General features: G+C 38.4%; 1 protein-coding gene across 1 annotated transcript in view; it reads left to right on the forward strand.

Annotated features, from left to right (window-relative positions):
* Nucleotides 1-17,113, forward strand: part of LOC140562300 (uncharacterized) — a 196,674-nt gene that overhangs the window by 129,215 nt on the left and 50,346 nt on the right. The window contains exons 7-10 of the mRNA XM_072687829.1: nucleotides 7,493-7,564; nucleotides 9,196-9,312; nucleotides 11,032-11,067; nucleotides 16,783-16,809. Of these exons, the coding sequence (XP_072543930.1) occupies nucleotides 7,493-7,564; nucleotides 9,196-9,312; nucleotides 11,032-11,067; nucleotides 16,783-16,809 (252 nt within the window). The remainder of the gene's footprint in view (nucleotides 1-7,492; nucleotides 7,565-9,195; nucleotides 9,313-11,031; nucleotides 11,068-16,782; nucleotides 16,810-17,113) is intronic.

Consider the following 17,113-nt stretch of genomic DNA (forward strand, 5'->3'; position numbering starts at 1 on the left):
CCAATAGATTGAGCGAATGAGGCACTAGGGGGTTGAACTATAAACACCTGAGGAAGCCATTAAGAAAGGTCAGTGCCCTCCAACTGCTCCTACCGCTTTCATAACCGTCTGCCTCAACGGACAGAACCAAAACAAACGTGACGGCGCTTATTGTATTTTATACAGCTAAGTCTTTTGTCTCATAGAGGTGTGATCATTTGTGATCATCTGTAGTGCAATACTGTATCGATTCTCAACAACAAATCAGTTTCTAGTCAATAGTTTAAATGTAAAGATTGATGGCAAGCAGTGGCTCATTTTGTGTAGTGTTTAAACCCTGACCACTAGAGAGCAGTACTGTAGTCTGTCTTTAGAAGCCACTGTTATGAAGTTATGATTGCATAAAATATCATGAAGGTGTCACTTTGTGATACTCATATTGTCAGGTTCTTGTCAATACATAGCCCTCACTGACTTTTATACCAAAATCTACTTTATCTAGATCCTGCCGTTCTATTGTCTTCCTCACAATGACACAACAGCCCTGTATACAGCGAGAGCTCGTTTGAAGAATGTAATTATTTCCAGCTTGGTTGCTTGACATTCATGATAAATTCACACCTCTTAGAGGACGATTATGAAGTGCACGCATTGCAACAGCTGGCAAATTTTGAAATAAATCACTGGCGTATCTCATTCCAAAATCTGCTTGCATGCAGGCTGACTTTAAGTCATCGCTCTCCTGTTGGACTAAACGCAAGGTCCCTCTGACTGGGAACCAACTGCTGTATTAAGTCTATTTGTCTTTATTGCATTAAGTGCTTGCCCCGCTAGCTCTCTCTCTCTCTCTCTCGCTCTCTCTCGCTGTTACTCACTGCCTTTTCTTTATTTATATATATGTATGTATATATCATCATCTGGGACAGACTCCAAGGGGGGGACAGTTTCTTTAAGTGTCGCTAATTGATTTCGCCCAACATGCGGGAGCATGCTAAAGTTAACATGTGGTGACAGAACGAAGCCATAGGCTTACCCTCAGACCTCTCAAATCACATCCGACAATTTCACCCACATCCCACAGATGCCCACACAGGCTTCTCGAGAGCAGGTCTTCTTCAGTTTTCTTGACGTAGAGGCTTTGTTTACAGAAGGAAGTGTTCTGGAAATTGAGTACCATGTTTAGTGTAGCTGAAAGGCTAACTATAACTATATATAGTCACAGTTAGCATTGCTTTCATCTTAAGCAGGGATTTTACCATTTGTCTCTATATTTATAATGTTAAATGGTTCCTAGTAGAGAGATGTTGAGTACTGACTCAGATTTCTTTATGGTACTGGTAATAGGAACTATGGGTTGCATGGGTTAAACACAAATATAGACATTTTATTTACTGCGAAAAACCACCAGTGAATCTACATGTGTATATTATGTTATATAATATTAAGTTTAATGTTGCTGATGGTAAAATATGAAATGAAAAAAATTTAAATAAAAAAATAACAAATATGGTGCCATATTGCCGTATAACACCCTTCATGTAGCCCTCCACTATGAATGATTTAAATAATAATAAAAAAAATCTATTGTTTCAATCATCAGGCAGCAACTATTTAGAGAAATAACTTTCTGGCTCCATTCACTACCACTGTGAAGTATTTCACAGCAAACCACAAATTATTTAGTTTACATTTTAACGACTGAATTCTATGCAAATTTGATACAATTCCCCTTAATAATTTAAAAATTATGTTTGCATGTCATTAAAACAAATTTTGACAAATATGCAGATCCCAATTTTTCAAAGAATTAAGTTATGTATATATAAGTGAAAGAAAATTAAAAGAAAGAAAAAATGTTTTGCATGACTCTAGAAACATGTTTTTGTCATTTTTTGCCATCAGACCAAACAGAAACATGCAGACTTGATCTTGTTGAGGCAGAATGTATATCTAATGTCCATGTAAATCATTCTGTAACTCACTATGTATTTGAATAACTGCATGTAATTCTATAAATGCATTTGAATATAGCATAATAAGAGAAATACATCCCAGCTCCTTTGATTCAATGGATCTGCTTGACATGAGCAGTAGAGACCAAACACACGGCCAACTTCCACTTAACTTACCTCCAGACTAAATTCAGTCAGATTGTTGATCTTTCTCTTAGATAGAATTTCAAGGATTAGTGTATGATCTGTACATTCTAACTGGGGAAAGAGTCATCCACCGTGAAGGCATTCAATTCCATGCCACCTAGGAGCAAATGTAAGGGAATCCCCTGGCTTTCCTGCTGTGATCCATCTCATAGCGCAAATAAACACCACCAAATACTTATTACATTCAGGCGGGGAGTGTTTGTGTAATTAACCTCCTATCATAACTGCTCGAGCCAATCACACAGAGAGCAAGGTACTGAGAATGAAGAGGTTAGAAAAGCTTGTGACCTGATTACGTTACCCACCAGGATGACATATTGACTTTGCACATTAAATTAGAGAGGAAATGTGGAACAAAATTAGGGACATTTGCTTAATGGGCAAACTACTGAATGTGACATTTACCCTTCACAATGTTCTGCATAAAAAAAAAAGTCCAACTGGATTCAACCGGATAGGTGTAGTGTGAGCGCAGATGAATAATAACTGATAATTTAGTGAGATTAATTATCTTTGTTAATAGACTTTGACAGTCTAAATTTGGACAGTAGATATAATTTGTTAATGGATGCACAAAATGACAAAGCCTACATTTAAAAACAGTTTTTAAAATCTAAATTAAAAATGAATTCACAATAGGGATATTGTATGTTTTCATAAAATTTTTTGCTGTTTTAATTTTTTTTTAATATAAAATAGAACATATTTTTACATTGACTTAAACTGAACGTTAAGGCAGTTTTACAGGTTTTTGTCTGACAGCAAAGATATATCACCTAGACAACATGAACACTATTTGAATGGTTAAAAGGTTCTTATGCCACAATTATGTTTTTTGGTACTGTGTGGAATAATTATCTTAGTATAGTATATACTCTACTTCATACTCTACTTGCCATATGTAGATATAAATATAATTCAAGTAATATAATATAACATAATAAGTAATATAATTTAAAAAGAAGTTAAACACATGGTCACATATACATATAGATATTTTCTTCTCTTGGTGACAGATCAGTACACAGACCTCTAGATCTCATCAACTATAAAGTTCCCAGAGCAATAATGTTATATCAACCAAAACTCGCATCACTTCTCACTTCCAGATGAACTGAAAATCATAAGAGATGTGGCAAACATTGTAAAATACCCATGGGACAACCATTCCACCCAGTGCTACGCATATATCAGGGTCATGGCTCTCCGCCCTCCAGATTCCTTAATTAAGGGGCTACAAGGTCGAAAGGTGAATAAGCAGCAAATAAAACAGGGCCTAGTTACACAAACACAAGTGGTAGCCACCAGTGCATTGTACTCATTAACGTGAATGAATGGCTCGGGTCTGCCATTATCAAGTGGTGTGTGGTCCGAGAAGTTCTCTGATGAACTTTCAGAGCCATGACAACTCTATGGCCTTTGCTATTTGAGCTAGAAGGCTAGTCCAGCCGTGGAAGTTTTATGTTGTGTGGCGGTGCACATATACAACTCAAGTCCAGCTGCTTTCATGCTGTGGAGTTGAGGTTCTGGGATTTGCCCAGCATGCAATCTCTCCACAAATGTCAAAGGCATTATTCAATTTCCGTGATCTGAAAAGATATTCTAGGACAATGACTTTCGCATGCTATGCCTCAGAAACCCAAAAGGCCTTTAAAAATAAACTGATTTAAAATCCATCTGATGAGTTTTGTAAGATACATGACAGGCCAAGGCTATCAAGCCTTCAGGTTTCAATCAATACACTTCTTTAAATTATTGAATCCATCTGCACTTGAGTATGGATAATCAGCTGTAGTACATGGAATGTTGCATGGCGACTGCAGGCTATAGTCTGTTGGTGCAAGGGAGGACAAAGAATAAGATGAAGATAAGTAGAATGGACGTCTCGAGTGTAACACTGGCTCCTGCACATAGGCTGAAGGGCCACACAGAATGCAGCGAACATTATTTGAATGTATCCATGCTGCGGCCACTTGCAGGGTTGGACAAGCTCTACGGAAGGTTGGCAAAGATCAAATTCAGACTAAATTGAAGCACACGACTCAATTTTGACTAAATATTTGATGTTTCTTTCAGTTTAATGATGTTTTCAGAGTTTGTCAATGGTTTCGAGTTGTGAATGGTGCATTACTAATCCAGACTTGACCAGTGTGTTTTCTTACTAGGGAGAGAGAGAGCACAACTGGCCTTGCAGGGGCTGATTGCACTACCACACATCACTCCTAATGTTGGTCATCCTTTACCTGTAATATCAGAACTGGGGACCCGGCGCTTTCTCACATTTGCTGCCTAGTGATACTGCATCAGCAGCAGATCGAAAATAGGTGGTAGCTGGCTTCCTGTGTGTTAGAGGAAACATTTGCTAGCCTTCATCCTAGTGTTGGGGTCATTGCTAGTGATGGGGGGGATTTACACAAATGGGGATTGGGTAATTGGGTAGAAAATATGGTAAAATTAGAAACAAAATTATTTTAAACATTTTAGATTTTACAAATACTTCCATTAAAGTTTTAACTTATAAAAACATTCCTTTAAGGGTCAGTGTATATTAATAATAATAGTAATAAGAAGAAGAACAACAGCAAGAGGAAGAATTGTGCAATACAGTACAATAACATATTACAGAGACGGTTATCATACCATACTATTGCATATTACTATTGCACTGTTGCAAACTTTACCATTAACCCCATATTTTTACAAAACTAGTTTCTCATTAGGTTGAATGGATTTTTTTGCCAATTCTCTAAAGCTTGTCCAAATATTCAACAGTTGTTAAGAAAGAATGCATTTGTGAGCAGAACATGGATAGGTCAATTGACTTAAGTCAAATAAATCAGAGGAAAATGGATGACTTTATATTGTTCTATATTGTCATTTCCATTGATGTTAAGGGCAATTTAGTTTACTGTCACTGCAAGTCTTCAGCTTTAAGCCCAGATGAAGCCAAGACATCCACCCTGCAACACTTAGCTTCTGGCAAGGAGCAAAACAGAACAATTTGCAAATAGTCAGGATTCTCAGTCAACCGCTGTGATATCGCCATTCTCACCCTTGTCCGTGTATGCGGCAAAACTCAGAGGACTACATGAACCCATGCCTAGTTTCAGACTGTTCTGCAGAGACTGTGTGTGCTCCTTCCCTGCCTAGAGGGGAAACTAAAGAACTTTCCTTTGGTTGACTTATGTTGGACATATTTTTTGTTTTCCACTTCAAGAAGACATTACTGTTACACATGGAGAGTTGCAGCGAGATTGACTAGTTTGAAACTGCCGGCCAAGCTAATGGTACACAAGGCCAGCTTATATTAGCCACAGGCATCTTGTAAAAGGTAGTGGGATCAGTGCTAAATCTCACTGTCTCCAAGCAAATTGATCAAGCCTATCATAAAACTAACAGGATGAAGCAGAGGCAGCACTCTGCCAGCTTTCATTGGAGCACTGCATAACTCAAGAGGCCTAGACACAGTGTTCTCCCATAATCCTCATGTGCCTGCTCCCTTTTTTCATGCTGAGGATGTTTGTGGTTATTAGTAATTTGCAGTGTAATATTGGCTCATTATCATGAGTTATCGTAATCGTGTTTGAAAGTGCATCTTCTTCACTCCAGCACTGAAACAGAAGAAGAGGAGGGCTTCCTAACCTTCCATCTACTCAATGAGGCATGCAATTTAAACTGCTTCCCAAACATGGTGGGGTGGAATACCCTATAAACGTGGTATTTCCTAGTGTTTACTACAACTATATATAAAAAAAAAAAATTCGGGTTCGGGCTAATTCCTGTAGTAATCTTTTTAGACCAGATTTCCAGGTTGTATTGTGGTTTGTGATAAAGCACACAACTTTACCACATACTCAGAATTACAGGTTTTGCGTATTAGAGCAAATTTTCAATATCAGAGAACACTTCCCCCGACAAATCGTTTTGTTCTAAACTGACAGGTGTTTGGCAAACCATGAAGAGGAAACTCCAATTTATTTGGCGCATGAAACAGGAGCGCCAATCCAACCTCGTACACAAGCTCTGAGCCTTGCTGAGATGAAATCAAGCCTCTTATCCAACATTTAACAACACGTTTCTGTTTAAAAGCAGCTCAGTCGATTGCATGGGCAACGTGTCCCACTTCAGTTTGATTCCAAAGCCGAAGTGAAGTGTTTGGCGGAACTGTCCAGTGGTGTGCATAATGGTTTGCATTTGTCATGTTGTATAGTTGTATGGTTTTTGTTGTGTTGTGCCGTTTTGTCCTCAGGGGCTTCCTGGCCTGCCCACCCTGGCTGCATTGCACAGCAATCAAATCCTGACTGTGAAGGTTTGTTGGAGTGGCCTAGCTGCTCAGGCAGACTCTATGGCACACACACTGAGATGACATACGTCCTTCGCACGTTTGTCCCCCGGCATCATTCAATGATGGCGTCTGAATAATTGAGTCCAATCAATTGCTTTTACGCCCCTAAGCTACCAGTAGCCCCAATAATAAAAAAAAACTTATTTTCTATGTACTGTAGAGTGCCAAAGAGAAGGGAGACTCAGCGGTGCTGGCAGCTTGCTCTAAAAACCAGAGCTGTAATGTGCAATTAATTAGAAACAGGATCTAGATTTTGTAACCCAGATATGGTCTGGACTGTAACCATGTATATGGGGAAAAAATGAGAAAGGCACATTATATGATAAAGTGACAAAATGTTTTTAGTGAACGCCTGAGTGAGTGCCCATGGTTCACCGCAAATCTGCCCCTTTCAGCGCTCTTATAAATGTTTAAATATAAGCTTCCCATATACTGATTATGTCATTTTATTTCAATTATAAATATATAGAGCTCATTCTAAAGTGGCAGAATATTTAAAAGTAGCCATATGAGTGCCTTCTTAAGATATCTTGACCATTCCCATATCTATTTTTAATAAGCCCAATTTGTATTTATTTTTTAAATTTTTGATTGAATTTTTTTCTTTTGCCACCATCGCTTTCAGTGTGTGCAGCTCTTGGGGTCTGGCTTGGCACTAAGCATTACTGTGACGACAGTGCTTTCAGTGAGCAGAAGTTGACATTTTTTCCTTGGGCCAGCAAACTCAATGTGGGTGTCCCAGCACCCCCGAGGTGGTAATTGCGGCCTCCAGAGCCGAACAGAGTCCAGACTTCCGAAGCGGCCACTGCGGGGAAAATGTGGATTTCTACTCATGCATGAAGGCGCTGAGTTGGGTCCTGCGACTCAACTACTTGATCTAATCTATTTTTATGCTCTTTTTTCCATATTTCTACCACTTTCTCCTTCTTCTGGGACCTCATGCAACTATCTCCTCTCCAACCTCTCTCACCTCTGACCTCCGACCTCTTGACCTCACACACCTGCTCAGATGGTCTTCCCTAAGATCAATCATGGCTTTCTTTCTGCTGATCAGCAGCTCATTAAGCGCCGGCTCATTAAGGTAGTGCTTGACCTCACTGTACTCTCTCTCTCTCTCTCTCTCTCTCTCTCTCTTTCACACACTCTCTCTCTCTGTAGTCCACAAGGCTTCTCCTCTTGGCCCTCCACTTCCTCTCCATTCTTCAGGCTCTCCTTGCCAACCCTCAAACTGGCCAGCAAGAAAGACGCTGCAATGAATAGCAATCATTCGGGGCTCAAAGTGGTGTTTTAATGCTATTAAGAGCTCATTTGTATTCGCTTTACTCTGTATACTAAACCTGGAATTAATCCTCAAGAGAAAAATGCAATACGGTGTATTAAATTTCAGAAAACCATAGTGTTATAGAAACTGTTCCACCTACTGCTGTCGAGAGTGGAAGGAGTACTCAAAGTCGCTGCCTAATAAGCTTGAATACAGTTATTAATAAAAAAATTAAGAGTAAATTAGATTATCAAAATATATTTATTATTTAAGTACTCAGAGGTGGAAAATGCATTAATAATGATGTACTACTTCCATTTTCTCTGAGACATTCGAAGTACTAGCTACAAAAATGATAAGAGCCAGGAGATCTTTTTCTCGTACCAATCAGTCGAGCTGCTTTTATTTAACCAGATTCCTATCAATGTAAAATGAAACTGCCCACAACTGTGCTAATTTGGCTTTGTGTGAAGACTGGTACTGCCCATTTGTGCTGGACAACACCACCAAGCTTATGATTTTACTTAGTGGAGCTCCTGGGGGCTGTATTACACTTCTTTTAAGCTTTTACACTTTTTGTTGCTTTATGTATTAGATTATATTTCATTTACATAAAATTGTAGATCTATGTTTTTTCTGCTATACCTTTATTTTGACCTAAAATAAATGAATTAGATTTTTTCTTTGAGTGAAAAAGTGAAAAAGACAGTGAAAAGGTACTTTGAGTTAATATAAGGTAATTTTCATTTTCATAAAGGAAGTCCACTGGATTCATTGTCTACCTATTAGATATGTTGATTGTTCCCTAAATTAGATTTAGAATTAGGCATTTGACTTTTATTCTAAAACAATATAAAAAGAAAAGCATTCAATATGAGTATGTAAGTGGAATTAATCATTTCCATGAATCAATTCATGTAAACGTTAAATTGTGATAATTTGTTTATACTATTAGTTTCAACTATTGTTAGTACTGTAGTTATGAAAAATTGTTCGAACATTTACTAATGTACTTTAAGGAGAACTATTCTAATTGGTTACTTTCCACCTCTGAGTGTAGTTATTACAGGCCCTATGAATGTCTCTAGCTGTTGAGTACTATTGTGTTGCTAAATTCAGCTCAAGCATCAGTGTTTTGGTTGCAGACCCAATTGGATGGAAATCTGGAAATAATTAAAGGCAATTATGCATTGAAATTCCTGCAGTAGATTTTCATAGCAGAACGCAATAGGCCATAAATCAGTGGATTAAAACAGAGGGCTAACAATCATGTCTGTAGCCTTATAGTGGTGTTGATTTAAACTCTGCTGTGAGACAAACCCCCTCCATGTTCTCTATGATAGCTATTTTCATTGCCCTTTTGCTGTTTCGCTAGACTTTGCTCTGTTCATGCCAGATGCTTTCATTCACTGTGACTCTAGCCTAATACTTCTGCATTATTTGTTGCTCAGGGTGATCAGGGTCAAGCAGGCCCCCCAGGGCCGCCTGGACCTCCAGGCCCACCTGGTCCCAGGGGACCCCCAGGGGACACTGGGAAGGATGGCCCCAGAGGAGTTCCGGGGCTACCGGTAGGTGATTCCCTGTTCTCCAGAAGTAAACTCCCTATTTGTGTGAAAGGGCAAAAGCTAAAGTAAAAAGTTTTTAACCCTGAAAGTGGATGAAATTTACTTTGCCTTCTCGTTGGTGTAAATCAGATTAATAACATTTACAAAGATACAAATCAAGTGACTATTAGTCCTTTAGAGTTTAGATTTGTTAGAAATGTGATGTTTAACTGCATAAGGAGTTGCAGAAAGACTTACAATTACATTTATTTCATTCTGTATCAGCAGATTTGAACCTTTTTGTAGTTATTGTATTAATGACAAAAAAAACATTTCAAAACAAGATTGGAAGTTATATTTTATCAAATGACAAAAGATTGAATCTTTTCTACTTCTAAACAAGAACAAGGAAGTTTAGAATTTGCCCTTAGTTATCTGCCTGTTTTAGTTAATTCAGTTAAAGTTACTATGTTCTGATTCCAAACTTTTTCTAGCAAATGAATCACTCTGACACAACAAGTAAAACATTTGGACACACAGACTTAAAGATTTATAAAGTTTTTATTTAATTCATAAATTAACTTCACATTTGTTTTTGAAACAAACATCATTTCAAACATTTAAGCATAAACCTTCAGATGAAAATATCATTAACACATTCTATCTAGTATGTCCAAACTTTTGACTAGTGATGTATACAGTTACGTGAGAATCATGTAAACAGTACCTCTCTGTAGTTATGCCAGTTCTAAATCTTTGGAAAACACAGCCCTATTTGTCAAAGCATGAAAAACTTGTGCTCTAATGATTCTGGTTCTTACTAAATAGTTTTGGAAAGGTTGACGATCAAATGTAAACAAAGATAACATATTTAATTTAGCCCGTTCTTAATATGTATTCCTGGACTGGTTCTTACAAAAAGAGGTTTGATTGTGAGAGCTTTACAGTGATCAGCTCATTGCACTTCAAGCATGAAAACAAATAGCGAAGCATTCTTACATCATTTTCTGAAGTGAGTAACTGGAAAGACTGAAAACAATATAATGATCCAGCCTGGAGCGAATCAGATAAACAGCACTTAATATTTTTACACGCTTGCCACAAATCGGGGCAAAATAACAGAGGTCTGTTCGGGGCCCTGGGAAGGTTTTATGATGGTACATAATTGACGCGCTTTCTGTTTTTCTTTCCCCCTTTTTATCTTTCACAGTTAGATGGTACATAAATTAACACACTGTGCCACCGACAGCATTACACACATGGAAAGAGTTATGTTTGGTGGAAAGCAAAAGTAATGGCTATCAATCGCTGCGGTACAGACAGTTTTTTGGAAGCAGAGACATTTCTGAGATATGGGGTTGATTGTTCACATTATGGGTTATGCCGTGTTCATATCACCCCGCCCTGCCATTCCCCAGAGTTCCTTACTGTTCACTTTCTAGGAAGGCGGATGGAAACAGAAGTGGAAAGAAGTAATGTACAGTAATTTTACAATACTGGATTTAAGTGTCTGTTCTTTACTGTACTTTTCTTCCATTATTTCATGCTAGAAAAATTTACTCAAACCATTACTCAATAATCTACATGTTGTTCAAATGTCTTAAATATATAACTCCAAAATTAAGTAAGTAAAATTAAGTAAAATCAGTCTTTTAGGTATCATAACTTATACATAAGCCTGAAAGTAAAAAATAAATCCAGGACTTCTATAATTAAGTATGTTGTTTTTTCCCTTCATTATAGGGTGACCCCGGAAGTCCAGGAGAGCTTGGCCCTCTGGTAAGGATCTTGTCCAGTGCTTTGCAGTATATTACATACTAAATCACAGTGAACATTTAATACTTTATAAAATTGCAGTTGCCTTGATATTAATTGAGATGCCATCACCACATAGTCATAGTCATATCACACTCCACAGTAACACATATAGTTTGTCATTCTGTACAAAATAACTTTGAAAATGCTGTGAAAATATATCTGCCAGTTAGTAGAGCGTTCAGTGGATGAGCAGTGCCAATAAAAGAAAAGGATGATACAGTGAACAGACCACCTAATGAAATGTGTTAAATGTGACTTTCCATTAGTAATTAATTGCATAGGTCAAATAATGCATAATGTAGGATTGATGGACCGTGTGGAAAGTGTTGTATTTAGATCTGTTCTGAGCCATAAAAACTCATGCATAATAAAACCGGGTCGACTTAATAGCCGTTTCAGCCATTTACCAAAATCACAGCGCCATATGATGGGAATATTGTGCATGTCACATTCGTCTTAACTCCAGCATCCTGCCGTAACTGGCAAACCATCAAACTATGTTGCAGTCTGAAATAGCCAAAAACCTATTTAATAAGCCTTTTCCTGTCTAACAATAATCAATCAAGCTAAAGCCCTTTTTTGTCTGCAATTCAAAATAATTAGGGAAATGAGTGCAATTGCTCTGGGATGCTGCCTCTCATTTGAAATAACCAAACTTACAGGCAAAACGTTAGCGACTGATTTATTGGAAGCAATTTTGAGTCAAAACAGCAACATATTTCATGAAGTCTTCTTTAAAAATGTTTATTTTCACACATGAAACTTATTAGAAAACAGAGCTGGGGCAAGTTGTTCCAATTAACAGCAATGTGATACTGCTTTTTGTGTTTAGCAAATCGGGCATTTAATGAAAGTTTCCTCATAAAAAAGTGCATAGAAGATTTCAAGGCCAGACCATGCTATCTACTGCCAAACAAGTCAGGACAGAAAACAAGGCCAACACAGTAAGGGCAATGTAAATTTTCACAAGGGCATAGGGGTGCCACAGATGTGGAGAGAAGTGTGATGCAGGGCCATATACTATGTGGTCATTACTGCCTCCTGAAGGGAAATCAGAGGGGCTATTCGGGTGGAGGATAATCAGGGAGAGATGTCTGTTTCAGTCACTTTTAAGAGTGTGTGTGTGTATGTGTGTGTTTCGAGGAAAATTACAGGGTCATATTTTCATGATGACTTAGTTCTGCCTTGCTGACGTTTCTCTTAATGAGAAGAAAGAAAGTGAATGTCACAGCTGGCGAGATATTTAACATTGAGTAATATGCACTAGGTCTTGCACTAGACTTAAAAAGAGTTTGCTCATTTCACTCGAAAACCAAAGTCTCTGTAAAAGGGAGGAAATCGCCTACAAGTATCATTTGGAATGAGCTGAGGCTTTGTCTTAGAGGTTTGAACAAAGCATGACACTAATGGGCTTTTAACAGGAATCATTGCCAACATCAGTGGGTCTATCTGCACTTAAAGCAGCATACAAGAATATGCAAGTATCCCTGTAGCCATAAAAAAAAACCCACATGGAATAAGGCACCCTAAAGAAATTCAGTAAGGCAGGCGACACACTGTTTGCTGTCAGAATCTAAGGTTTTTTAAGTCCCTTGGCTTTGGATAATTTATGGAAAGTTTATGGACAGAAATTGGGAACAATTTATAGAATCTAAAACTCTTTTTTTTAAACAGTTTTTTGAAGAACAATTCAGATGATGGTTCTTTAAAGAAAGGAGAAGAATGACAAGCCTTTTTGCAACTTTAAGGAACCTACACATTCTTAGAAAGGCTCTATAGAAGTTAAAGGTTTTACCTAGAACTTTACTTCCAAACCAGAAGCCATTTAGGACCCTTTCGTCAAGTCATGTTAAAGTTTATGCGATCAGCTTTGAGGTGGTAAGCAGTGCTTAAGAAAAATAAAGACATGGCAGTGTAGCCTATTGGGGGCCACTGCCTGCTTAGCACAGTGTAGCACTTATATGGAGATTCTGCTGTCAAATGGGCAAATTCCACAGTTTTCCAAAGACATCCAAGACATGTGGTGCTGGTTAGAAAGATTAAGTTCTCGTGGAGCAGCGAGGAGGAGAAAAAGAGAAATATTTGTAGGATCTATCTGGAATCATCAGTGCCATAAGGTTGCTCTGGGGAAAATTAAGGGATCCTCCGCTTCCCAGAGGTGGTTTGCAGTCTTGCGCGCAACTCAAAATAGGGGGTTGAGGGGGGCACTAAATATGGAACATCAGTGGGATGTGAAACTCAGTGGTGTTTTTAGAGGGCATTACATGTGTGGGATCATGCAGATGGGAGTTTGTATAATGACTGCACACACCACCATTGTCTTTGGGTTTCGGCTAGCATTTGTAGTGAAAATGGACCACAACCATTTAGCAATACAGCTTTTGTTTGTTGATTAGTTAGTGGAAGCATTGATACATTAAATGCTCGTTCATTGTTTCCTTATTAAAACAAAAGTATTAAATATGACTTGATCCTGCTTCTGTTGGTTTGACTGCCTCTACCATCCAGAGAAGTTTTTCAGCTAGTTTTTAAAGCATTGCTGCGAGGATTTGATTGCATTCAGTGACAAGAGTGTATTGGATGAAGCACCATCATTCCAGAGAGCACAGTTCCACTGCTCTACAGCTCAATGTTAAGATAAGATAAGATAAGATAAGATAAGATAGTCCTTTATTAGGGTTGGGGTTGGGGGGTTATATCCCTCTAGCCCATGCCTGGCATTAGGCATTGTGCCTAATGTCATGTTTATCTGCTCCAGAGAGTCCTATCCTGTTGGCAGTACTTCTCTATAGGGGCTAGAAAAACTGTGTGTGTGCAATTGTACATCTGTGTCAGCACATTACACTAATTATTTATTAAAAGGTACTCCCAAATAATTTTTTTGTAAGAATAAAGGGTTGTGAAGGCTTTGATAATTAACTTGGATTGGATCTTACATGCTTTAAATATGCATGGATCAAAATAAGTAAAATGTTGACTGGTCTAGCTGGATCTGTTTATGGGTCAGAGTCCCGTCCCTCAGTCATTTACTTCTGGCTCTTCCAAGTTGTTCCAAAAATGTATTTGTCTCAGAAGGAAATGGAAATCAGACAACAAACCAGAGGTGCTTTTAAAAAGACCCTTCTTTTTGCAACGTGACTGTATATATTTAACTGAAGTGGGCTTTTATAGATGTTCTTGATATGGCTGTGGCTAAGAGCTGTTTTGGGTCTGTTTGGTAATGAATATGGCTTTCTCTTGTTCAACAGTGAATGTAAGTTTTTTCCTTCCTATTCAAGAACTCTCAAATGCCTGAAGTAGAAGTTAGAACTGGATTTTTCAGACTGAAGTAAGCCACGATGGCCTTTGATTCTCTCCAGTGTGTTCAACAGCATCAGAGGAGACTTGTCTTTGGCGTCTAGCCAATCAGTCTATTGTCAGTGATTTTAGAGAAGTTTCCATTCAGGCTGTCATGTAAAGAGAGGAAGGGAAGGAAAGGATAAAAGAGGAGAACAGTTGTTTATCGTTTGAATCAGTGCCTAATAAGCTAAGTTGAATTTACGTTCTTTCAGTCACTGGACTGATTTCCTAAATGCTTAAAAACAAAGCCTTGGTTTAAGGCTTGTTTAGTTTGGAATATGGGGCAGTCAAGATGTAATGTCTGTAGGGACAGACCCCAGACTTCGCCTGCAGACATATGGACAATCTCTAGGCTCTTAGGCTTTTTGGCTCTTAGCATGATATTTACTATTGAGATCTATCACTCAAGGGAATGGAGGGAGTGCTGAACTTGATACATCAAGTATGGCTTAAGCTTGTCCTCAATATACACCATGATTCATCACTATGGTCAAATGCTGGGCCAACGCTAAATTAGACTGTCCAGATCAAGATCTGTCAAACAGATAACTGTGTTTTTGCTCTGAGCCATGTGCTAGCCTTGTGCTGTTTTGATGGGGATGGGATCAGGGGAATCTCCTGGATCTCACCCAGCGAGGAGGCCTGTTCTGATGAGTCAAATGGCATCTCCTTGCAACAAAGCTAGGGACATAGGGGGGTTTGGCAAAGAGTATGCAGCCTGACAAGGAAATAAGGGGGTTGATGAAGCGCAGCACTCCATGACAACTCTGGGGCCAAGGATGGTTGGAGACAGGACAGTGATTGGGTGCAAAAATAGCTACATATCAAGCCAAACTAAATCTATTGATGAGATGTACTTAATGCTCAAATATATAAAGAAATCAAAAGTAGTTCTAATTAACAAATGTAAGCTACAGAAAATGCCCTGACAATAGTATGGTTATAGCTAGCATTTTAATACTGCCTAGCTGTAGGTTATGTTTCAATTTCAGCTACACTATATGCACAGACATATAGCGACACTTTTAGCAACCCGTCTCTGTAAATTTACATGGTCTGCCACATCATGGCTGAGTTGCGCTTCTACTTCTCAATAATGCCACTTACAGTTGATCTTGGAATATCTAGCAAGGAAAGAAAATTCACAAACTGACTTGTTGCTCAATGAGCGCTTGTTGTTTTTGTTGTTCAATGAGCTCTTTAGAATAACCTAGGCAGACTACATGGCTAGGTTATAAAACTGTGGCAATGGGACTGAATGAAACCAGAATTCAGTGATTAAGAAGTGTGTCCCAATACTTTTGTCCATATTTTGTCAGTTTAGTTCAGCTATCCCATGTTCATAAACACCTAAGCATGATGTTGAGGGAGGGGCTGACAGAGACAGAGCTCAGATGACAAGGGACAAAGGGGAGAAACAGAACCCAGATAATGGAGGATAGAAAGAGAAACTGATAAAGAGGGACAACGGCAAGAAGAACCCAAATAATAAAGGACAAATGAAAAAAGAACCCAGATAATGAGGGGCAAAGGAAAAATAACGCAGATGATGAAGGACAAAAGAAAAATAACACAGATTATGAAGGAAAAAGGGAGACATAGAATCCAAATGATAATGGATAGATAGAGAAACAGAATTAAAATGATTACAAATAGAGGAAGACACAGAACCTTTATGGTGAGAAACTGAGAGAAACAGAGCTCAGTTTATTTCTTGTTTTATGTAAATATGGCAGTACTGTTTTTTTAGAATGTCAAACATTCTAATATTTAATTGTCACAATATGATGTCTTATTTTCTTTTATCCTGACATTGCATATCCTGGAGGAGGAACCATGGTGTGGTCCTCATATAGATCTGGCAATTCAGACCCTCTTTGACACCCAGGGTCAAGAAACCATTTAGTTTTTATTCACAGTGAAACATGGTTGTCACATAATTGTGCGGACTCATGCGCCCACTCTTTCTACTGAACTGAACTGTATAAATCCAGGGCTCAGCAGCAGAAGATGAAATCGGCAAAAAATAAAGAAAAGAAAGAAAGGAGAGGAATTACTCAGATTGTGGATATTATTGGGAATTGGACCTCATAAAAGAGTTCAATCTGTGATTCAGCAGATGGAATAGGCAGAGAGAACAGTACAGTAATTTTACCTCAAAAATGAAACAAGGCTTTGATTATAATTCTTGCTTCATCCAAAAGGCCTTAGGGGCTTGTTCTAAGCACATGCAAACCTTGCTTGAGCAGGGCAAGTAATCTCTAAGGACTGGCCTGGCAGAGTTAATGGTATTATTTCATACCTTATGAATCTTTTTCTGTCTTTTTCTCTTCCCAGGGACCTGAGGGCCCTCCAGGACTCAAGGTACGGTTTAAGTCATCCTTTACAAGCCAGACTGTTGATCTTGTTTCAGTGATTCATAAATCATGGCGACTGGGTGATGTATCACAAAGTTAATTTAATATGAAGCACAAAGATGCATTCAGGCTGAAATTCTGATGCACTGTAGCCACTTGGACATTGCCTTGAAGTATGTAACTAGCTTCATTGGAAGGTTAGTAACTGTGGTTACTGACTAAACTGTGGAAATGAACCCTTTAAACTGCTTATGGCCTGCCGGCAGGCAGAATGTGTTATTACATTACCAAAGAATAGCTCCACCAGTAGT

Source organism: Salminus brasiliensis, chromosome 9 (assembly GCF_030463535.1).
Source record: "Salminus brasiliensis chromosome 9, fSalBra1.hap2, whole genome shotgun sequence".
NCBI classification, from domain to species: Eukaryota; Metazoa; Chordata; class Actinopteri; order Characiformes; family Bryconidae; genus Salminus; species Salminus brasiliensis.